The sequence below is a fragment of the Coptis chinensis genome, chromosome 1 (assembly GCF_015680905.1).
Source record: "Coptis chinensis isolate HL-2020 chromosome 1, ASM1568090v1, whole genome shotgun sequence".
Classification (NCBI taxonomy): Eukaryota; Viridiplantae; Streptophyta; class Magnoliopsida; order Ranunculales; family Ranunculaceae; genus Coptis; species Coptis chinensis.
The window spans coordinates 2,878,345-2,900,563 of record NC_141456.1 but is presented as its reverse complement, the minus strand read 5'-3'; the positions used below and the strand labels follow the sequence as shown (position 1 = coordinate 2,900,563).

General features: G+C 36.5%; 4 protein-coding genes and 1 pseudogene across 4 annotated transcripts; 1 reads left to right on the top strand and 4 right to left on the bottom strand.

Annotated features, from left to right (window-relative positions):
• Positions 1-224: 224 nt before the first annotated feature.
• On the bottom strand, positions 225-1,403 carry LOC147521312 (psbQ-like protein 3, chloroplastic). Its single transcript, XM_086607237.1, has 2 exons — positions 644-1,403; positions 225-356 (listed from the first exon to the last, which is right to left on the bottom strand). The coding sequence occupies exons 1-2, from the start codon at positions 1,091-1,093 to the stop codon at positions 261-263; spliced, it is 546 nt and encodes a 181-aa protein (XP_086463363.1). The 5' UTR covers positions 1,094-1,403; the 3' UTR covers positions 225-260.
• Positions 1,404-4,182: 2,779 nt separating this feature from the next.
• LOC147521311 (photosynthetic NDH subunit of lumenal location 3, chloroplastic-like) lies at positions 4,183-6,622 on the bottom strand. The gene is made up of 3 exons (XM_086607149.1): positions 5,839-6,622; positions 4,957-5,204; positions 4,183-4,492 (listed from the first exon to the last, which is right to left on the bottom strand). Exons 2-3 carry the CDS (start codon positions 5,191-5,193, stop codon positions 4,379-4,381), a joined length of 351 nt encoding a protein of 116 aa, XP_086463275.1. The 5' UTR covers positions 5,194-5,204; positions 5,839-6,622; the 3' UTR covers positions 4,183-4,378.
• A 152-nt stretch (positions 6,623-6,774) lies between these two features.
• LOC147521310 (zinc finger CCCH domain-containing protein 32-like) lies at positions 6,775-13,740 on the bottom strand. The gene is made up of 4 exons (XM_086607050.1): positions 13,431-13,740; positions 9,880-10,091; positions 9,173-9,283; positions 6,775-9,056 (listed from the first exon to the last, which is right to left on the bottom strand). The coding sequence occupies exons 2-4, from the start codon at positions 10,024-10,026 to the stop codon at positions 7,014-7,016; spliced, it is 2,301 nt and encodes a 766-aa protein (XP_086463176.1). The 5' UTR covers positions 10,027-10,091; positions 13,431-13,740; the 3' UTR covers positions 6,775-7,013.
• A 1,604-nt stretch (positions 13,741-15,344) lies between these two features.
• On the top strand, positions 15,345-17,904 carry LOC147521309 (SNF1-related protein kinase catalytic subunit alpha KIN10-like; annotated as a pseudogene).
• A 786-nt stretch (positions 17,905-18,690) lies between these two features.
• LOC147521308 (geraniol 8-hydroxylase-like) lies at positions 18,691-21,972 on the bottom strand. The gene is made up of 3 exons (XM_086606956.1): positions 20,545-21,972; positions 19,718-20,173; positions 18,691-19,583 (listed from the first exon to the last, which is right to left on the bottom strand). The coding sequence occupies exons 1-3, from the start codon at positions 21,043-21,045 to the stop codon at positions 18,966-18,968; spliced, it is 1,575 nt and encodes a 524-aa protein (XP_086463082.1). The 5' UTR covers positions 21,046-21,972; the 3' UTR covers positions 18,691-18,965.
• Positions 21,973-22,219: the final 247 nt, after the last annotated feature.

Below are 22,219 nucleotides of genomic sequence, written 5' to 3'. Positions count from 1 at the left end.
CTTTGACAGTTGGTCGCTTTTGTTGAAACTCAGACAGTGGAAATGTCTTGTCCACTCAAGAGTTTGAGGTTTCAACTGCGGTTAGTAAGGGTTTTGATTATATAAGAATTAATTTTGGTTCCGTTCCAACTCCATTTCTTTTCAAGATAATATACTTAATTATCAATCTGGGAGACTAATTGTTAGTATCATCTGAAAAGTGCCAGTAATTGGTAACACAACAGTTTACTTGAAAGGATCCCTTACTTGAAAGAATGAGTTTATAATTTTGATAAAATGTCATCAAGGAAAACAACTATGTTCTGAAAAGACTCCTTACAGCCAACGACATCCTTACTCCTTGCTGCATAATCTAGCTGCAAAAATTCCAGTTATGTTAGAACCACAAAAAGATGAAAAAAACAATAGAGGTGCATTTATCAATTGTTTTAAGATTGGAGGCCAATGGCATCGCGACTTTGGGTCCTGTATTTTGGTCTTTAACTGGCGCAATCAGAGTAACATGAAAGATAGTGTCACCTGACACGGCGTGGCTAACATATTTTCAGATGGGTAAAACTATCGCTTGTTTGCCCTCTGAGTGACCCTGTTAAGATCTTAATCCAGAAAACTCTAGACTCAAGTATGACATTTGGCTACTTACTCTAGTAACGTTGTTGAAAAGGTTGGAGTAGAGCAACCTAAGCGGAGGCCTCTCACTTCCTGGTTTTGCTTGTATTAGTGTGTAAATGTCTTGTTTAAGGTAGGATGAGCTCTTGCGAAGCGCCTTTTGTGCGTCACGCCATTGCTCTGATTCGATTAAATCTTTCACTTCTAAGAGTTCTCGTGCATGGTCTTTGATTGTACCCTCTGCTTCTTCAGGTGTCTGATCTGGAACCGTCATTCTAAAGTCGAATGCAGATGCTACATCCATGTTGAACATGGTTTCTCTTGCTAGCAAAATTGTGTTCACAGCTGCTATTGTTGCTACTCTTCTAGTGATGATATTGGAATGGGTAAGGTTCTTGGGAATATACTTCAATATTTTTGAGGGGTTGAGAAAGCAAGAGAAAGTTGGATGGCACAGTTGCGAGGCTATTGCTGTTAGTGCCATCTTTTCCTAGGTGTGTGAAACGGCCAGCTGAATGGGATTGAGTGGTTTTAAACTCTCTTGGTTGTGATAATGTTCTAATAAATAGATTATCCGCAAAAAAAAAAATAGTAAATAAACCTACAGGCAGCAAAGAAGATGTCAATGGATTGGATAAATCCTATTATACTGTGTCCATTTGTATGTGAACACTGAACGTCGTAGCATGGTAGCAGTAGTTGTCTAAAAATTAAAAGTGGATTACTGGAAAATATTTACGTATGGCAATATGCTATAAAATTTCACAGACAACGATAATTGTATCCGGCTATCCTTGCTCATGTAGTACTATTACCAAGCAAGAGCAAAAACACAATTCATACCAAGTACAAGCGCAACAGACTAGTTTGTTAAGTCATTAACAGAGGACAACCATGGTAAATAATAATTAACCCATCAAAACATGCTCTGAAACAAAATCATGGGAAATAGTTCTAACTTACTAAATCTTGCTTAGGCTAGGAGGCGACGCTTGAAGGGAATAGGGGATGACAACTTATTTTCATCGAGTCGTCGATCATTTTAATCGTTCTCTTGTCGACGTGATATAAGCAAACCTTATTCGTTCCACGTCCTGATAATATCACCAAAATAATATTACAGTTTAAAGGATGCAAAGTTAATGGACGAAACCTACATCTAAAACTTAGCGTATGCTTCAACGACCATTTAACTCCATCAACTAGAACCCATACATCGAAACTAGTCCTACTGCTCTCGGCATAATATAATGATCCAGATGATTCCCCCAGTGCTCCTCTTCGCATACTATCAACTAAGGGAATTTCTATATGACGTCTACTTTTTCCTTCAAATCATACAAACATAATAACCTACGGCATCGATTCCACAGGCATAATGAGCCGTCAAAACCTATAGTATTTTGACCAAATGGACAAAAACCACAAAGATTATGTAGTATCTCGGACTGCTTCCACACTCCTGTCTCTGAAGAATATGTGTCCACGTTGAGCACATTATCATCATAACCTATAATGGATACCACCTTGAATTCGATGTGTTTCCCACGCGACTCTGCATTGTCATGACAAGACAAGAGAACGCGAATGAAACTGAACTCATGATTGGTTGCACTATACTACTATAGTGACTGATGCGATGCTTGCAATAGGGCTTTGGTAGGGACACCCATTCTTCAGTTAAAGGGTTGCAGAGGATATAACGATGGTAATAATAATCATCAAAACCTTTTTTACTCATTCGCAACCCATTGTGAGAGGCAACGACAACCATAGTGTTAGAGTGTGTGGACCAAAAAGAGGAATAGTTTCACATTGATAAAATAAGATTACTAAAGTCTTTTAGTTCATTAGGGGGGTTGATAAAATGGGAAGATTACATTGAAGGAACTCAGTATCTACCTAGTCCTATATCACTGGAATCACTATCATTTTAGGATTAGGAAAACCCCACACCCATGGCCAAGATGTAGCCCAAACAGGGTTTAGGGTAAGGTACTAGTTATCCCATGAGTGCCTCCGGGTGTGTGCCCAGGTCCCTAACAGATAGAGCATTGAAGGAAGCTCAGACTAGTATCTACTACTAGTCCTATATCACTGGAATCACTATCATTACAACTCCTAGCAAAATCACAAAAGTTCACCTCTGCTTCTTTAGTTTGCTCACCAAAATCTTCAGGAAGCTTGTAATTGGACAACGGCACTTTATACTGCCTATAAAAGAAGCCATTGATGCGAGGAGGGTATATTTTTACGATTCTACTAAAGAAAAATTTATCGGAAATCAAATTTTGCCACCTTTTGCAAACACACTTGGACATAAACAGGCTTTTCAGAGGAACTTTAATGAGTATCTCCTGAATTAATTCGTCGCTAAGAGCTTCAACAGCTGCCAAACATCTTCTGTACTTCTTCCTTCTTGCCGTGAAGCCCATGAGGAAGTTAGAGAGAATCAGAAACGTCCTCAAAATCACCAATAATTCTTCTTTCCTTTAGAGACTTGCATATAAGGCATGTAAGGTACAGCGGCACATGAAAAGACTGTCTCACAAATTAAAACTCTGTACAAATATGGAAACTATACCTTGTGGAGTTGTGGGAACTAGGAAACTCTGTAGAAACTAGAACTGAAAAAAGAAACTGAAGAGTTTCTAAGTGTGAGACACTCTTTTGACCTGGCCAATGAACAAAGCATTCTGCTAGTTGAGCTTCTCCATTTGGGGTCATACAGAGACGAAGGCTATTACCACAAAACTAAATTTTCTTGGGCTATACCAAAATTAATATTACGAAAAAGTGGAAATGAGCAAGATACGAAATTCTCCAAATGAGTCTGAATATCGTTGAAGATGTGAATGAATAAAAGTTTTTTCATACGCCATTTGAAATCCTATTTTGGAAAAATAGGACGATGGACGAGTAGTTGGACTTCAAGATTTCCAAAGTCAAAACATAATTTCCATGCTTCACTTTTCGATCTTTCTTTGAACCACCATGGGGAGCCTTCGGAGCATGCATTTGTGCTTATGCAATACAGCCAAACTGTGCTTGATAAGAGGAATGAAATTAACAAATTTCTCATCGAGACTATCAACCGAGTCTTCTGCTGGAGAAGACGAAAATGAAGATTGAAGAGGAAAAAACTCATACACCTCATAATCCATTTTTTGACAAAGTGTGTGTTGTTTGTTGATGTGTGATGGGAAATGGTTGAGTTGTTTAAGTATAGTACTAGTGTTGAGTGTATGTAAAATGAAAAATGAAATGAGTGTAGATATATGGAGATAGAATTCCGGATGTTTTTTTTTTACCGTTGGAGCATCCAACATTGGGAGTGTCACGTGGCATTATAAGTGGAAATGGGCGACATTAGATTTGTAGATATATGGAGATGTTCTAGTCGAGCAAAAAAAAGTTTAGTGGTGGAGAGTGTTTTCAAGACATATCATCATCGGCATCCGAAATAGCAAATTTGCTTCTACGGATGCGGCTAGACACTTACCTCCATATTTGCCCCCACCTAGAGATGGTTTATTCCAAAATTCCAAATGGTAGAGGCAAATTGACACATGATGCTTCCACCTAGAGATGCTCTTAGGGGTTAGTATACTGTATTTACATGTACAGGTATTTTTGTCTTGCACAGTGGCACAGGAGACATCATTGAAAAACTACTAAATTTTACATAAACATTTTCCGTTGTCATTTATCAATATTTCATTTGCAGAGTCTTTTGCCACATTTGCTTCTCAGAGCCTGTGATTTGTGGTCATATACTCATATCTCCGGGCAATATATCTATGATTTCTTGTAAAACAAGAGCTGCATCATTGAATCTGCTTCTGGTCAAGGGAATGTTCTGGAGTTTAATGACATGATCCAACTGCAGCAGAATCATAACAACAAATTAACTTAATCCAACTGATAAATTCAACCATTATTGGAAGGGAAGAAGAAAGAAAATAATTCATCAATAACAGCGAGAAAATTACTAGACGAATTAAAGATGATCCTAGCTAGTACCTGAACCATACTAAATAATAATAATAATGTCACAACGAGGCAGATGTGATGTGCTTCAGGAAGATATACCTCGGATTATAAATACTAGTTCGCATACATATGACTATGTTCCGTAAAGAAGATAGTTGTTATGTGCATCTCTGGTATTCCAGAGGGCAGGAGAATGCATAAAACAACTATTGAGGTGCATTCTCTTTTGGCGCATTGCATTGGCATCCAGGCATGCAACGTAGATAGATAGCACTAATGGCAGTCGCTCAAAGATTTGTTTTAATCTAGAGGTAAAAAGAGTGTTTCTCACTCAGCATGGGTTCGTTTAAGTACCTCTTGTATGTAGTAGAACAGTCGATTCCCTAGTTCCGTTAAGGACTTCTTCTTATCTTCTGATGCATGGGAGATAACTTGTTTAATATCACAAAATAAGAAAGTTGATTTGAGGCAAAGATCTTTTCCCATAAGTTCCCATGAATCCTCTTCATCCATCAAATCCTTGATAGAAAGAAATTCTGAAGCGCATTTCCTTATACGAGAAGCGCTTCCTCTTGATTCAATATCTGCCATACTTCAAAATCCTGACATGCCAAAATGCACCACAAAAATTAGCAAAAACTAATAATTTTCAGGTATTATTCTGAGAAATTGGATCACAACATTATAATATAAGAAACAAAATTTAGTCATCCATTTCAGTACAAACCCAAAGCTGACGAATTAGACATGCATCTTTTCGTTTCTCATTCAACAAGAAAAGCACATAGTACAAAAATAAGACATCCTTCCAAAAACTTGCTCGTCTTTGATAATGTGGTGAGGTAATTTGTGTTTCTACCATTAACAGATGTTGACTTGTGTACATTGAAATCGCATTTTCTTCCATCATGATCATATGGTCATCCTCATCCAATGCTGTAAACATTTCCTTTATGGATGAGGAAATATCACTTCTTTTGTCCTTGTTAAAAGAAAAAAGGAGGAATACTGGTTGGTTGATAGGATCATAGGATCCTAGACGCATAGACTTTTCTTTTGGTCTGCTTAACCGGAGTTTTCACACTCCAAGTTTTGCCTTCTGATGTGATATTCCAGCAAACAAAAGCACTAAATGAAAAGCAAATAGTTACGGATCACATTATCTAATCTCATAAACATAATCATGAAAACAAAATAAGTGGGAAAGGGGACAGAGGTGTGGTGAATTGGGATAACCTGGAATCCAGCTGACCTTGCCAACAAAAATCTGGATGATTTATACACCAAAAGATTAGTAGAAAAAGCAAAAAAACAGGAGCAGCAAAACAAGTTTGTACTATGAGAAGAGAAGAACATGAGAAGAAAAATGAGTACGGTTTTGCCTTTGTGGCTCTTGTCTTATTAAGACCACCTTGTTTTCTAGTACTTTTCTGGCTTGCTGCAATGCTTTCAACCATCCACTTTGCTCTAATTTCGCATCTCAGGTTTTAATACCCCTTGCAATCCTAGTCCAACGTGGACAAAACGCACACACCAACTTAGCATCTGAGCCATTCTCAATACTCTCCAGTTTGAACGTCTGGCTCTACAAAAATGGAATTTATGTGAGGCTACTTCTACTTTCTTTCCTTTTTCTTTATTTTTTCCTTGATCAAATCCGTTCTCCAGGGCTGGGCATAATAAAGCTTTCTAGGCCAGAGTCAAGTAAGATGAATTGTTGGCAGACTGTTCCATACACACGAACACATCCACTGGCTCTGGCAAAAAGTTTGAAAATACCAATGGAAGTTTTCGTTTCCCAGTTAATCAACACGAAAGGTGCAGGACATTCCAACACTCTGATCGGGAAAGTGCCGAAACCTCAACAGAAATTCCAACCATTAGAGAAAATTTGAACTTTTTTGCTACTACCAAGCTTCATGTATTCGTTTGATGAAATTTAGTTCATGTAGTTGTTGGATGAAATTTGGCATTTCTTCTTCTGGAGACTTGTGCGAGAGAAAAACTTGCTATGCCCACTTTTAACCCACTCCGCGTAGTTCGTACCAAGCATTCTACAGCCTGCAACGAGTAAATGAATCTTCCCATTCTACATGTTCTCAGTGTTGTTATCTCATCAGGGGCTTCAGGGCACATTCAATAAAAGTTGAAAAGCTATAGAAATAGCAAACAGATACAAGGAAAACTTTCATTCAATCTTATGAAGTAAAAGCCTAAAAGGCTACCAAGGAAAAAGGATGTCTACTGTATCAATGAATACCATATCTGCTACACTGCTCACCAGGCAGATAGTGATTATACTTTAAATAGAAGCAAAATGTTTACTTGAACAAAGCCACCAACCATAACAAAAAGGAATGAAGTTAAAAGAAAACAGCAGTCAAGTCTGCCTACTCTTTCCTATTTCTCCTTTAGGAGAACATCACTCCAATTCTCTTTGCAAAGTCATCCCCATCTTCTTCATCGAAGTATTCATCTTCTGGGTCTGCGTTGCCCTCTTCCTCTGTTTTGAAATCTCCGTCAACCTGCTCGTAGTCAGAATCTGCATACCTCTGATCAGAGGTTTCTAGCTCTTCGTCATCCCCATTGTCTAGCATTATCATGTCTTCATTCTCAACCTCACTTCCTTTTTGAACATAATGCTGGCCTTCAACTTCTTCAGAGATCAGGCCTTCTTCGTCATCATCCATTGTTCCATTGGCATTTCCAGTGGCAAACCTGTGTTCTTCTTTACTACTGTTAGAATGGTCATTGTCTTCTTCCTTGTTTTCGGAGGGTTGTACCCTCTGTTTCTCAGAAGCCACCGTTAATGAATCACCATCCTGCTCTTTCCTATTGTTTTCTTCTCTGTCCCCAGAAGCCATGCCATCCCCAGAAACATCTGTTGTCTCTCGTCTTTTTCTCTTTAAAATCTCTCTTAGAGGTTTTGGGCCCTCAAAAGAACTAGAACCTTCAAATTCTGAATGACCCTCAACTTTTCCGATCCTTGAATTTTTCCATTCTCCAAAGGAAGTATCTTTACCCCTAGTTCGCTGCTCTTCACCTCTCTCTATCACTTTTGTACCTTTCTTCAGTTGCACCAGGCTTTTCGGACCAGCAAAGTCGTCATTGTCTAGTTCATCTCTTCTGATTAAAGGGGGCCTAAAATTTCTTCCCTCAGTGTTAAATTCATCTTGTACCCCCCACTTTATTCTATCGTGAGCCCTTCCGGCGTAGGATGGCAGTCTGCCTGGCGACAACCTGGCCCTCCTTCCCCTCTCTGTTTCCTTCTCTAGGTGAGTATCATTTCGGATCCTGTCTGGTGAAGATCTCCCAGGAAGCGATATTCTACCTTGCAGGCGATTGCTTGTTGAGCTTTCATGAGGTAAATGACGTGAGTCCCTGCGAGTATGACCATGGTACCTTTGATCCTCAACATGGCGGCCGCGATCATCCCTCCTGTAAAAATCACCACGATAATCAGGGCTAACAGCTGATCTTGACCCATTAGTCTTCCTTTGCTTTAACAGCCGGTGGCGTAGATCCACATCATCAAGATCATCAGGGCTCTCGGCTTTTGGTAATGCCCTCCTGTCGGGTACAGCTGTCCTATCCATAACCCTCTCAGAGGATACCCTGCGTGGTTCCCAGTCATATGGATCTTGTGCCCGCCTGTATGGGTCATAGCCACGTGTCTCACTATAAGTTTCTCGATCAAATTTAGCAGGAGGATTGTAATCTACGGAGCGACTGTGATCATTTTCATTCAAAGAGTTCAAATGCCTCCCAGCATGGCCTGTGATTCTTCCAAAATCATCTTCCTTCTGATAGTATCCAGAATTCCGGAGTTCATCATCAACCAGAACATCGAAACCAGGAGAGGCCTCCCCCAGGAATTCGCCAGGCTCTTTACTATTATGAAAGGTGCGATCATCCACTGGTTGAGCTAGGCGACCACGGTTGGTCATACTTCCAGAGTTGCCACTGATAATAGAAGACACAATAGCTGGTTTATACCTAGGAAGCTCGTTATGCAATGACATAGGTGGTACAATTTTCTCAGCTACAAAACCATTTTCCAATGGTGCCTTTACAGATTTTACTGGCAATCTTGCGGGAGGTGGTACTTCAAATGGTATAATGATATTTTCTTGCAGAACCTTCTTCGGCTGAGTACACTTCTCAGGGACCCAAAGAGGCTTCTTATGAGTTTGAGGTGCAGTAACACTTGCAGTAACTTTTGGAGTAGGAGGCTGTGGAGTCACGTGATCAATGGGATGTGGGCCATGCATGAAGGGGCAACGGTCACCCTTTAAACAAAGTCCTTTCTGGAAGTAATAACATGGAGTGCCCTGTTTCACTGGATTATATGCAGACGTATTGGCAACTGACAATTGAGTTGATGTTGCAGCTATTGAAGGGGGCAGAGATGATTTTGGAGTTGCCACAGGAGTTCCTACCAGACCATCAAGTGGCTGAAGAGAAAATGGTAGGACGAAGAAGTTATTGATAAAATATCACCGAGAGTAAAAATGGTAAACAATAATAATAATCAAAACAGGCATTTCAACAAGGACATTAAGAGACTCACCGGATGCCTGAATGAACACTTTGGATTCAAGCAGTTACCATTTAACCAGTACCAGCAATCCCTGGGGTTCATCCTGGCCTCTTCACTATGGCGATATTCACATTCAACACCCTGTTTAAGGAGAGATGCATCAGATACATTCTTATGGCTGGTAATGAAGACTGATAAAAACACAGTTTCCATGGGATAAACGCATGAACTACAAGGTATGTGTCCCCAACTAATTTAAAGAAAAATCGACAAGATGATAGTACCTAACACAATTAAATGAATAGGCCACTGAACAAAAGTGAGAACGTCGTAAAACAATAACCACCAATTTCTTAGAGAAAAATATAACTGTAAATGTAACTTAAGGAATTAAGAAGAATATAAAGTTACTACTACTGAGTAATGACATCAACTAATTATATATTTACACTTACCAATCATTCCCTAAATCAAAATGTTTCAAATTGATCAAAGATTATATCTTTGTTCAATAAAACTCCAGTCAAACAATTAAAACAGTAATAATTTCACAAATTCATTAAATAATTAACAGATCTCAAAGTGTCACAAAAAGTTCCCAATTCATCTGATCTTTCTATTTCATCTAATTCAATACTTTCTTTCAACAATCAAACAAATTACATACTTTAAACACTAAAACTTAATTTTAAACTTCCAAAATCTAAAAAAAAACAAATCTTTAATAAAATAATTACCTTTTTGCAAGTCAAAGGTGAAGCAAGAAAATAAACACAATCTGTATTCCTCTTTATAGCCTCATCTTCTGCAGTTGCAATTGTTGCTGTTGTTGTTGGAAGATTTAATTGAGCCTGGCTCGAAAATTCTCGAGTCACAGCTTTCATCTTTACCACAACTCAATTAATCAAATCAATTTAATTATTAATCAATCAATAAAATCTAAATTTAATTATTATTTATAATAAACAAAATTCTCTGGCCTCGTTTTTCAGTGTTGGATATTAGGGTAAATGAGAGAGAGAGAGAGTGTTTCAGATCTAAGTCACGTGACGTAAGAAAGAGAGAGAGAGAGAAGAAGAGAAGGGGGCTTGAAACCATTCGAGGGCTATCTATCATCACTTTAGAGTTTTGAGACATAGGCTGGTTTCTGACTTGTAAAATTTTCTAAATCCATGTATTGGATACGGTTTGTTTTTGAGTTGCACGGGGGTACTGCTGCTACCGTACCCAGACACCTTAAAATGGCTCCACTTTTTTTGTTTACTGAATCCTTAAAATGGATCAACTTGATTCCTTGTGATTATTATTTGTCAAAAGTGTGCAACGGTTTTGGGTTGGAAGAAAAATTTAGAGTTTGGTCTTATGCCTACATAAATGTGCTTTTATAGCTGAATGCTTCATGGCACTTTTTTTATACCTCACAGACGACTAGTGGAGTTGTGTAGGTCAAATGCCCTAATTTTGTAGTCATTATTTGACAATGCAACTCTTTAATGTAATGTGATGGATTATTAGCCCAAGTGCTGAACCGATTATTTTGATTATTTTTTGATATATATTATATTCCATCACTAAATATAATAAATTAGAAACTGATTTTTGGTCTAAAAATATTTAATTATACAAAGCTATAAGATATAGAGAAAATAATTAATCACTAAAAATCAGTTTATTTGAAGATGTACAACCTTGTCAAAAATCGTTTAAAAGTTGTTTTAAAAAAATTATCCAATAGTCTAGATTTATTTAATTTTATAATAACTTTTGACAAAGTTAAATGCATTTAAACATATTCAATTAATTATTTTGTAGGTTAGTTCAATGTAGTGAAAGCTATATATGTCTCTACAAAAATTAGTCCTCAATTCATCTTGTAAGTTCCGTTAGTTATTTTAATGAGTTATTAGTAACTTTAGATATATTTATATTTAGAAAAGGAGTACTCTAAAATTATTGTCACTAAATAAATGAATTAGGTGATTTTTGGTGAGAAAATATTTTCCATAGAAATGATATCAAGATGTACCAAGCATCAAAACGTTTAGAAAATTGTAAAATTATCTCAAGTCTAGATTTATTCAATTTTATAATAACTTTTCAAGTTAAACATATTTTGTGAAAGCTATTTTTCAAAAATTAGTCCTCAATTCATCTTGTAAGTTCATTTTAATGAGTGGAGTAACTTTAGAGTTCATATGAAAACACCAAAAAACTAAACCAAACACCATTGATATCGACAGCATCAAACAATATTTGGTTTAGCATTTGATGCAAAGTTTCAAATCATCTCACGCGGTTTGAAAACACCAAAAACATCAAACCAAACACCAAATCAAATTTGGTGGCGTGGATTTTGATGCATTATAAATGGCGGTTTTACACCGCGGTTTTGGCAAAACAAAACCGCGTGCTAAATGGTTTTTCGGTTTTGGCAAAACCGCGTGGGCTTAGGGTTTTGCGGTTTTGCAAAACCGCATGCATTTTTCGAAAATTAGAAGCGTAGTGCATAGAACTTGAAAATTATGAGTTGTGCATAGAAGTTAAGAAATTAACAATTGTGCAATTGAAGAAATTAAGAATTGTAATTCAAAATCGAAAAAATTAAAGAAATTAAAAACTTATGATTATGATTATGATTATGATTATGCAGTCCAAAATCTATGATTATGATATAATCATATAATATCTAAAATAATTCAAAACCTATCATATTATATCAAATTTATTTAGCTCTCTTCTTACGCCCCCTTACCACTCGATCCCTCTCCTCTCTCTATTTGGACGTTCCGAAGCTGCTCCTCTAAGTTCCTAATCTGAGATTGATGATCTTTTCAATTCAAGACGGAGGTTAACTATTTCACTGAAGTTCCTCATATCCCACGATGTTCTTTGCGCGTGTACACTTGCCCGCGATATCTCATCACGCTTTCCAAGTCTCGTCATAATGCGATTTGGGATTGCTGATATGTCTGAGAATATGCCTCATCTCTTTCTTGGTTATAATGATACAAGGCAGTCCTCATCCCATCAAACATGAGAACCTGGTTCTCATATCTTTCTCGAACCTCAGCCTGAAAATCCAAGAAAATACAGTGTGAGTACATATTATATATATAATGAAAAAAATAAATAAAACAATTAAACTCACCATGGTATACTGATCAATATGCGGCTCTAATTCAGAGAAACGATCATGAGGCACCTCAGGAATGGAAATATAAGTAGGCTCCCCATCAGGTCCACACACGGCAAACATCTGAGGATTCTTGGCGGAATACGGGGTTAGCCGATATGCATTCGAGGAGGTTGTGGGTTAAACAGCATGGTGGATGATGAAATACGTAACTCACGCCTCATCCCTTCCAGCCCATAAACTTCGAAGTTGCTAGCCCGACCAACAGGAGGCAACAACGGACCCATGGAGACACGGTTCCACCATCTATAATACTGATCAGCAGTCTGCTCAACAACAAAAGAAAACGCATCTGGCCAAGGACCACCACTGGAATGAACTTCATGAATTTGAATTCTACCCCACGACTTTGCATCACTAACATCCGGCATGGGAGCACATGGAACTCTATAACGTCCGGTCATCCGCCTCCAACATCATCCGCCCACGGTACAAACCCGGCAATCCCGTCGCGGCAAAACAACTCTGTGGCGTGACAACGGACAAACACAAGCATGCAATTTGGATCGTCAAAGGATGAACAAACGCCAAGGTCTCCACTCAATAGATGACAATGATCTAATATCAATCGAAAGCACGAGCCATACAAATATTATTCCTAATCGCCCTACATTTACGAGTCAAGTGAGTCCCCGACCAACTAGCAAATCTAGGGCTAGATATCGGAATCATGTCTATGTTAGGACAAAGACATCGAAAGTACTCATAAAACCAAATCTCTAAAAGTCCCGTGAATCCTACAATCGAGGACTTCTACTTTAGAATGTCTTTGAAGCTTTATCGCGCCGATATCAATGTGGTATATACTAAGCTACCCAGGTCATAATCCCTCATAGTATGCAAATCAGATACATAAGCATAATATCCCAGTCGTACCGTAGAATGACCATTGGAAAACAAAACATGCCCAATAAAAAACATAAAAAAAGCCCTAACATACTGATCAACACCCTCACTACCCGGTAGAACAGTAAAAGCTAACTCCGCTCGTGTATCAGGATGCAAGAGGGGTTCCATATATGCAGTCTTAATATGAGATAGCTTAATTAATCAAATCAATTTAATTATTAATCAATCAATAAAATCTAAATTTAACTTATTATTATTAAACAAAATTCTCTGGCCTCGTTTTTAAGTGTTGGATATTAGGGTAAATGAGAGAGAGTGTTTCAGATCTAAGTCACGTGACGTAAGAAAGAGAGAAAGAGAGCAAGAAGAGAAGGGGGCTTGAAACCATTCGAGGGCTATCTATCATCACTTTTGAGTTTTGAGACATAGGCTGGTTTCTGACTTCTAAAATTTTCTAAATCCATGTATTGGATACGGTTTGTTTTTGAGTTGCACGGGGGTACTGCGGCTACCGTACCCAGACACCTTAAAATGGCTCACACTTTTTTGTTACTGAATCCTTAAAATGGATCAACTTGATTCCTTGTGATTATTATTTGTCAAAAGTGTCTAACGGTATGAAAAATCAGCTATTGGGTCGTTTGGGTTGGAAGAAAAATTTAGAGTTTGGTCTTATGCCTACATAAATGTGCTTTATAGCTGAATGCTTAATGGCACTTTTTTAACAAAAATCTAAAAAAAAAACTGCAAGGCGTATGGTAGCAATTAGCCGTGAAATCACAGCCACTCATGCGAATCATGGGTGCGGGTGTATAGGGCTTATTATAGGTTTAAGTTCTTGAATCCGTCTTCAAATCAAGATAACCTGCAAACAATACATTTTATTGAAGATATTAAGAACAGCTTTCCCTTTTTATACCTCACAAAACTGGACTAGTGGAGTTGTGTAGGTCAAATGCCCTAATTTTGTAGTCATCATTTGACAATGCAACTCTTTAATGTAATGTGATGGCTTATTAGCCCAACTGCCATACCTAGTAAATTCGTACGTCAATTATTCGTCTAAGATTCAAAATTTTCAACAATAATATTTTTAAATATTTGGTTCAATAAAACCCTAACGGTAAAAATATGATATACGTGTTTTAAACGGGTATAATACGAATGTATTTTTTTAAAATTTGGCTATATATTTTACATTTAAAATTTTGATATATAAGTATATAACGTTTTTATTTTTATTTTTACAATTTTATTCATGAAAAAATAATACAAATGTCATTTTATTCGCCAAACCTTATAATTCGCAAATAATTCGGCAATTATAAGTACCCCACTCGAACCAATTGTTGAATTAAACCAGTATCATTCAAAATTCACAACAATTATTCGATTTTATTCACCAAACCTTACGCGAAGGGAATAAAGACAAGTTGTGAATAATTCCAGTGAATTACTAGCTATCATTAGGTTTACTTGATTATTTTGATATATATTATATTTAGAAAAAGGAGAAGTGACTCTAAAATTACTCTATCACTAAATATAATTAGAAACTGATTTTTGGTGAAAATATTTTCCATAGAATAGAGATCACCCACACAAAAAATCAGTTTATTTGAAGATGTACAACCTTGTCAAAAATCGTTTAGAAAGTTGTAAAATTATCTAATAGCCTAGATTTATTTAATTTTATAATAACTTTTGACAAAGTTAAACATATTCAATTGAGCTTTTTGTAGGAGTGTTTTTCACCACGCTATATATGTCTCTACAAAAAATTAGTCTTCAATTCATATTCTAAGTTCATTTTTATGAGTTGAGTAACTTTAGAGTTCATATGGAAAGGAGTAGTGTAAAGAAAGGTGCCTAAGAGTAACATGCAAAGAGAGATCGGATTTTTAAAACAAAATTTTCTTAAAAAACAAACTGCACGTACTTCTTTAGCAAATAGCAATTAGCCGCAAAGAGTACATATATTCTTTCCTGTTAGGCGAATCACTCATAGGCATAGGCTTATTATAGGTTTATCTGTTCTTCGAATTCTCGTCTTCAAATCAAGATATATTCTTTGCAAAGACAAATATTTTATTGATAAAATATTAAGTTCTTCATCTCTTTTCTAAAATATTTGATAGCTTGCATTCTTTGAAGAAAACGATGGATTGGTCGTCCTCGTCTACTACTGACAGAGGTGGGGGCAATAGTCATACATTGTTAGCAAATTACAGAGTTGGCAAGACTGTTGGCGTAGGTTCGTTTGGTAAGGTAAAAATTGCAGAGCATACTCTGACGGGGCAGCGAGTAGCTATCAAGATCCTTAATGGCGATAAGATAAAGAACATGAATATAGAAGAAAAAGGTTGTCTGTCTATATGTATTTGCTTTATTATATTTTGAATACTTCTATGATTTTAGGATCCTAGATTCATATACACTCAAGCACTTTAATTTCAATCACTAGAGTATGCAAGCTGTATTCGAATACCTCATTGAATGTAATGAAAAGCAGTATATGTTATTTGACCCTACATTGTCCTTGATGCTTGGGCAATGAGATCACTGAGACGAGAAGTTGAAATATTAAGATTGATCAGGCATCCACATATCATACGACTCTACGAGATTATAGAGTGTCAAACGTAGAGTCTGGAGAGCTTATTGATACTAATTTTATTTCACTAGTCAGAATAAAGAGAAGAAGTATCTTAATTTCTGGAAGTAACAGCTTAGTCTGTGCGTAAACAGATCATTTCTGCCGTGGAGTACTGCCACTCGAACATGATTGTTCACCGGGACCTTAAGCCAGAAAATATTCTTTTGGATTCACAACACAACGTAAAAATTGCTGATTTTGGCTTGAACAATATCATACGCGAAGAGCTAGCATTTACTAAAGACAAGTTGTGGAAGTCCAAACTATGCTTCCCCTGAGGCGAGAAGGGAATTTCATTAGACTCACTTGACCTGTAGTATAATATTCGGTGACTACGAAATTAGATAAAACTCTTGTTTCAGTATAATGTTGGTAGATGTTTTGAGCTGTGGTGTAATCTTGTACGCTCTTCTCTGTGGCACGCTTCCTTTTGATGATGTATCCTTTCCAGAGCTATTCAAAAAAATCAAGGTATTGACTGCAAGCTATTTAGACTCTAGCTAGCTAAGATGTTTGGCATTCACCAAATATACAGTTAGGTACAATAGAGATTAATGTTGACATTCTATTTCTGTGTATTAAAGTGAACTGCTGGTTTTTACATGATCCTGTCCTGTCCTGCAGGGTGCAATCTATACTCTTCCAACACATTTATCACTAGGAGCAAGAGATCTGATTCGTAGGATTCTTGTAGTTGACCCAATGGTGCGAATGACTATTCCTCAGATCCATCAGCACCCTTGGTTCCTAGCTCATCCTTCCCGCTGCTTACTGGTGCATCCACCACTCCACCAGATATAATGCAACAGGAGATGCAGGTATGTTTTCTGGTAGAACTCTTTGATGCCCTTATTTTTTCACTCTGACTTCAGCTTTTGTTTTATTAACATTTGCTATATTGCTTGTGTATACTATTTCCCAGTTTGCGTCAAATGCACAAATACTTTATGTAGGTGTCAATTTGAAATTAGCTTAGCATCATAAACAGTGGAAGATATTCATCAAATCGAATCTAAAACCTTACAACCGTAAAGAAGAGTAACTCAACAATTTGTCAAGTCCAATTTTTTTTAAAAGCGTTTGTGTACGCCCCAAGGCGAGGCGAAGCGTTGAGTGATGCGTATATGCATAGGAAGCGTACACTTCAGTGTGTGAGGCGTTCGTAAGCTTCCATCAAATCATCACACATCCTTTAGGCCATATATATATATATATATGGGGAGGGATCCATATACAACAGTTTATACAATGGCCTATATTTTATTTTACAAATTTACTCATGACTTGATTTTTTGTGGATGTCATTTTTCCTCTATGGATAACAACCTTTCAAAAAATAGGCTCATTTAGAAATTTTTAAAGATATCAAAAGAAGGTTCAAAATTTTAAATTTTGACTGTTAAAAAAAATCACATTTTCAAATCAAAGGGGTGGAGATTTCAAAATGAACTCAAATTTTGTAGATATGATTTTTATAGTGATAAGATCATACCCACAAAATATTACTTAAACTTAGTTCAACTTAAACAAGAGTGTTGTATAAATTGTTGTACAAAAAGTGTTATATATGGATCCCTCTCCTTTTTATTTTTTGATTTTTTTTCAACCAGACATCAACAATAAAGTAATATTAACATTGGTTAAGTCTATCATTAGTAATTTAGTATGATGGCGCATGGGCTTATACCACTTACAAATGTTGCTTATCTATTATTGAACATGTTGTTCTTTGATTGTTTAGTTTTCCAGTTTCACTGTTTCAGATAGTTTTTGTTCTATGTTCTCCTATTCTTTTACTTAAGCGCATTCATATTTCATAGTAGCTGAGTATCCCTATTGGTTTTACAGAGTGATAACGAAATTCTTCAGAAAGTGATTCAGATGGGATTTGACAGAAACCACTTAATTAATCTGCTCGAAAAACTTTGTAAGATAAAAAGAAGTTCAGATGTATATATAAAACTAGACATCTCATTACACAGGAAGACAGACTTTTATAGTTTATGTTCGACATCTTTCATACCTCATGCCATCAATTACGTCCTTGGGCTGAGGTGCTGACCACAGAAATGTTAGAAAAATGATTTGCTCAAATCCATTTAAATATGAATGATTTAGTTTGTTCCCAAAAGCTTGATTTCCTTGGATAACAATTTCAAAAATGGGCTCATTTTTTTTTTTTTGATTGTTAAAAAAAATCACATTTTCAAAATGATGCATTTGTTTGAAACAAGCATTATATGATCTTTAAGTGTTAATCTTAAACTTAGTTCAACTTAAACAAGAGTGTTGTATGTTGGAAAAAAAAGATCATGCCGAAAATTTATTTATTTTTTCAAGCAACAAAATAAAAGTAATATTAACATTGGTTAAGTCTATCATTAGTAATTTAGTATGATGGCGCATGGGCTTTCACTTAAAATGTCGTGACTTTTCAAATTGATTGTTTTTCCCAAGAGTTTTGTTCTATTGTGTTATTTGAAAAGCGCACCACTCACCTATAAATAGTGGATGAATTTGGAGAGAAAAATACACCGATGGGACGATTTCTCTTTCTCCTCAGTTACAAAGTCAAATACTATGTTGTGTGTCATTCGTTTTACATGTAAGGAAATTCTATCTTGGGAGATAGTTTCCCATCAACCTTCAAGCAATGTTGATAAAATTTGCTGTTTAAGGACATTTTTTTTTTTGTAAATCTACACTACCTGCGGATGCCAAGATACTTAAAAGTTTTATATATAAATCTGGTTTTATAGTTTGGTAATTGGAAAAGACTTTTAAGCTTATGTTCGACAATTCATAAGTTGCCATCATATTCCTAACAGAAACAAATTAAATATCTCAAGATTGAAGAAATACCTTTTTTTTTTTTCTGTATATATCTCATTCTTCAGTCTATCATTCTTGATATGTTAAACATGGTATGCACATTATTCAATCAACAGGAACCATATATAGCCGTTCAGATTAACTTTGGACACACAACAAATCATACATCGATCAGTTACCATTTCATGGAAATGATAATCATGCTACCTATTAGAAAAACCTCAAAACCCAGCCTAGCTCACATTTTACAATCATCTTGGAACCTTAACTTTTCTACCGCAAAAGCTCACCCTTTACTGATACAGAGAATTCTGTAGTCGTGGTTTTGGAATGCCAACCAAGGTTTTGGCTTTCTGAAGAGTAATTCCAACCTTCTCTGTCATGTCCTCCAACATATCAGTTGGAAAGTTCCATTCAAAAGCCTGAAGCAATGATGCTAATGAGTAGTGAACCATGCGATGACCAAGTGGCATACCAACACATGACCGCCTTCCCGTCCCAAAAGGCAACACTTCAAAATCTTGACCCTTCACATCAAGCTCTGACCCAAGAAATCTTTCTGGCTTGAACTCAAGTGGCTCAGGCCACACCTTGGGGTCCCTGGCCATGCCCCAGACATTAACGAAGACAATGCAATGCTTAGGAACTTGGTATCCATAAACCTCACAAGCTTCATTTGTCCGGCGAGGGATGAGAAGTGGAACTCCAGGGTGTAATCGAAAGACTTCTTTAACGGCAGCTTGGAAGTATGTAAGTTTTGGGATGTCATTTTCTTCCACAAATCGATCCTTGCCCACTACTTCGTCGAGCTCAGCCATTACTTTTTTGTAAATGTCTGGTCTTTTCAAGATCTCAGTCATCCCCCATTCGACAGTACTTGAAGATGTATCAGTACCAGCGACGAACATATCCTACAAGACAAAATCATTTTAAAAATAAGGTCATCTTGTAATTTGGAATGGTGTTATTCTTGTATCAGAAAATACATATTGACACCTCTAGCTAGATCTTATAGCTTGCAAAATAACTAGGAAAAATTTCTTACAGAGAGCATTCCTTTGATGTCAACGCGGGAAAATTGCTTCAACTCATCGTCTTTCTTGTCGCTCCTATAATCCAAGAAAACGTCCAGCATGTCCAACCTCCCATTCTCATTTATCTTAAGACCTTTCTTCCTTTCCTCCAGCCTCTCATCAATCAGTTTTTCGAAGAAGTCATCGAACCTTTTTACAACCTTCCACACTCTCTTCTTTAGTCCTTGCGGATCAAACACTTTCAAGAATGGGATCAAGTCAGCCAAATTGGGTGCGCCTACCACCTCAAGTATCTCCCATACCATCTCTTTCAAGTCTCTCCCTTCCTTCTTTGAGTTGTCAAATAGAATCTTAGAGCACACAAGGTTACTTATGAGGTTGGCAGAAACAACAAATGTAGAATCGGCCATATTGATCGAAGTCTTGGTCATGTATGCCGAATGTAAAGTTTTGAGAAGGCCATGGACCTAGCAACCACGAAAAAAGTATGCAGTGCTTAGAATGCATGTGTCGTTACAGTAATAGAGATGAAGAGAGAAAGAAGTATACAACAAAAAAGTTATAATTGATCATTTGAACAGAATTATTAATAGAAAATACTGAATCGACAATCTATCACATTTGAGTGATGAACAGATGAAGTATTGAACCACTAGTCCACTACATTTTGTTGGTATTTCCCAACTCATTTTTGTCAGTTGTCAGTTGTCACACACACAACTAGCAAAAAAAGCTTTCTCACCAAAACATTCCACGAGATATACATCCAAAACATTTCAGATAATCAGTTATGTTCCCATTCAAAAGCAAAAAGAGTTGGTTTCCAGGAAAAACAAACCTGTAGCTTGCGCGCAGGCTGCAAGAGTTCAATAGCACGAGAAGAGAAAAGCTCAGTCGTCAAAAGCTTACGTAGCAACCTCCATCTGGCACCATAAGGAACAAAAACCAACGATGTCGCATCGTAAGTAACACAACGTACAGCTTCAGTGATGGTACGGCTAGAGAATGTTGCATCTTGATTTTTGAGAATCTCCTTTGTGATTTCCGGTGATGATACTACAATAACAGGCTTCTGTCCCATTTTGAGACTATATAACGGGCCATATGTTTTGGCTAAGTGAAAAAGATCTTCATGTAGTCTATCAGTTAAGTATGGGAGGTACCCAAGTATTGGCCATCCAGTTGGACCCGGTGGCGCATTGTGCCAATTTTTACGTTGTATTATGATTGGAAGGAGGAAGAAGGCGAGGACCGATGCGGCGATGGTGAGGATGGTGGGGAACGTTAGAGAGGTGAGGTAGGTGGTGGTTTCTGTGAGAAGAAGATTGAACTGATCCATTTTTGTGAATGAGTGCAAAAAAATGAGAGTTTGATATGAGTGCAAAGGAAAGGAAAGTTTATAGTAAAATTTAATGTTGGATTAATAAAATCTTATAGTAAGGAGAGGAAAGTTTATAATAAAATTTAATGTTATGACTTATGAAAACTACATATTTTTGACTCAAGTGAGTGGATGTGCATGTAGGATGATTTGAAGTGCAACGAGGACTCCGTGGGAAAAATAATAGACTCGTGCAAGACAAGTTTAAGTACGAAGCGTGTTGCTCGTGGGAGACTTCAGAGTCCTCTTGAATATATACTAGCATAGAACAAAGTATCGATAGGAGAATATATCCAACCCCCAAATCTCGACATATATCTATGAAATATCACTATTTGTGTCGGTATTTGACAGGGTGATATTTGTAAAAATCTATGATATATTGTACAATATCGATGATAAACCAAAATTTCGTAGATACTCCTATTAAATAATCAATAATAAAAGGGAAAGATTTGAGATCTACATCCAAAGATTTGAGAATGATTTAATTGAAACAAAATATTCTTAATATTCTTATTTAATTTTCTTTAGATTAATTCATAAAAGGAACTAAACAAAAAACACTCAGAAGAAAGAAACTTGGATTTACCGATTTTTTTTTTTTTTTTTTATAATTGGCATTCTCTATATGCATATGGAAAGATTATATTTGATTGACTAAATTCAAATGATTTTCAAGAAGATTGGTCCGAAAAATAAAAACAAAAAAGAGTTTAATTATATCTAAAAATTTGGAACAAAAAAAAAGGCAACAAGAGAGATGAGAATGAGAAGATGAAGTTCAAGATTAATTAGAAAACTCAAACCTCTCTTTTTAGTTCTTCCTCCCTAAAAAGCTCAAAGAGATTGGCCAATTTTGCATATTCTAACTCTTTTTTGAGTATGTTGAAAAAGGCAGTTATTGTTTGTGTATTGAAGAAAAGTCAAAAACTATATTGTACGGACGCAAACACTGACGTAGCGACTCTGTTATATCTCAAAAAGGTAGGACACAGACGCAACAAAGGACGCGAAAATTAATTAATATTTATAATTTTATTTTATATAAATTGAACATTAAAAACTAAATTAAATATATCAACATTTATAAATTCAAAACTATTAAAAATAAATAGCCACAAAATTAAGT

Excerpts from the sequence above, each read along its gene's own strand:
- LOC147521311 (XM_086607149.1), bottom strand. The coding sequence starts at position 5,193 with ATGGCAGATATTGAATCAAGAGGAAGCGCTTCTCGTATAAGGAAATGC. Across the intron at positions 4,493-4,956 it reads TGTTCTACTACATACAAGAG|TTGGATCATGTCATTAAACT; the intron begins GTACTTAAACGA and ends ATTCTGCTGCAG.
- LOC147521310 (XM_086607050.1), bottom strand. The coding sequence starts at position 10,026 with ATGAAAGCTGTGACTCGAGAATTTTCGAGCCAGGCTCAATTAAATCTT. Across the intron at positions 9,284-9,879 it reads CACCTTTGACTTGCAAAAAG|GGTGTTGAATGTGAATATCG; the intron begins GTAATTATTTTA and ends CTCCTTAAACAG. Across the intron at positions 9,057-9,172 it reads AGTGTTCATTCAGGCATCCG|CCACTTGATGGTCTGGTAGG; the intron begins GTGAGTCTCTTA and ends TTTTCTCTTCAG.
- LOC147521308 (XM_086606956.1), bottom strand. The coding sequence starts at position 21,045 with ATGGATCAGTTCAATCTTCTTCTCACAGAAACCACCACCTACCTCACC. Across the intron at positions 20,174-20,544 it reads AGCCTGCGCGCAAGCTACAG|GTCCATGGCCTTCTCAAAAC; the intron begins GTTTGTTTTTCC and ends CGTGGTTGCTAG. Across the intron at positions 19,584-19,717 it reads ACATCAAAGGAATGCTCTCT|GATATGTTCGTCGCTGGTAC; the intron begins GTAAGAAATTTT and ends TTTGTCTTGTAG.
- LOC147521312 (XM_086607237.1), bottom strand. The coding sequence starts at position 1,093 with ATGGCACTAACAGCAATAGCCTCGCAACTGTGCCATCCAACTTTCTCT. Across the intron at positions 357-643 it reads TTTTCAACAACGTTACTAGA|CTAGATTATGCAGCAAGGAG; the intron begins GTAAGTAGCCAA and ends GAATTTTTGCAG.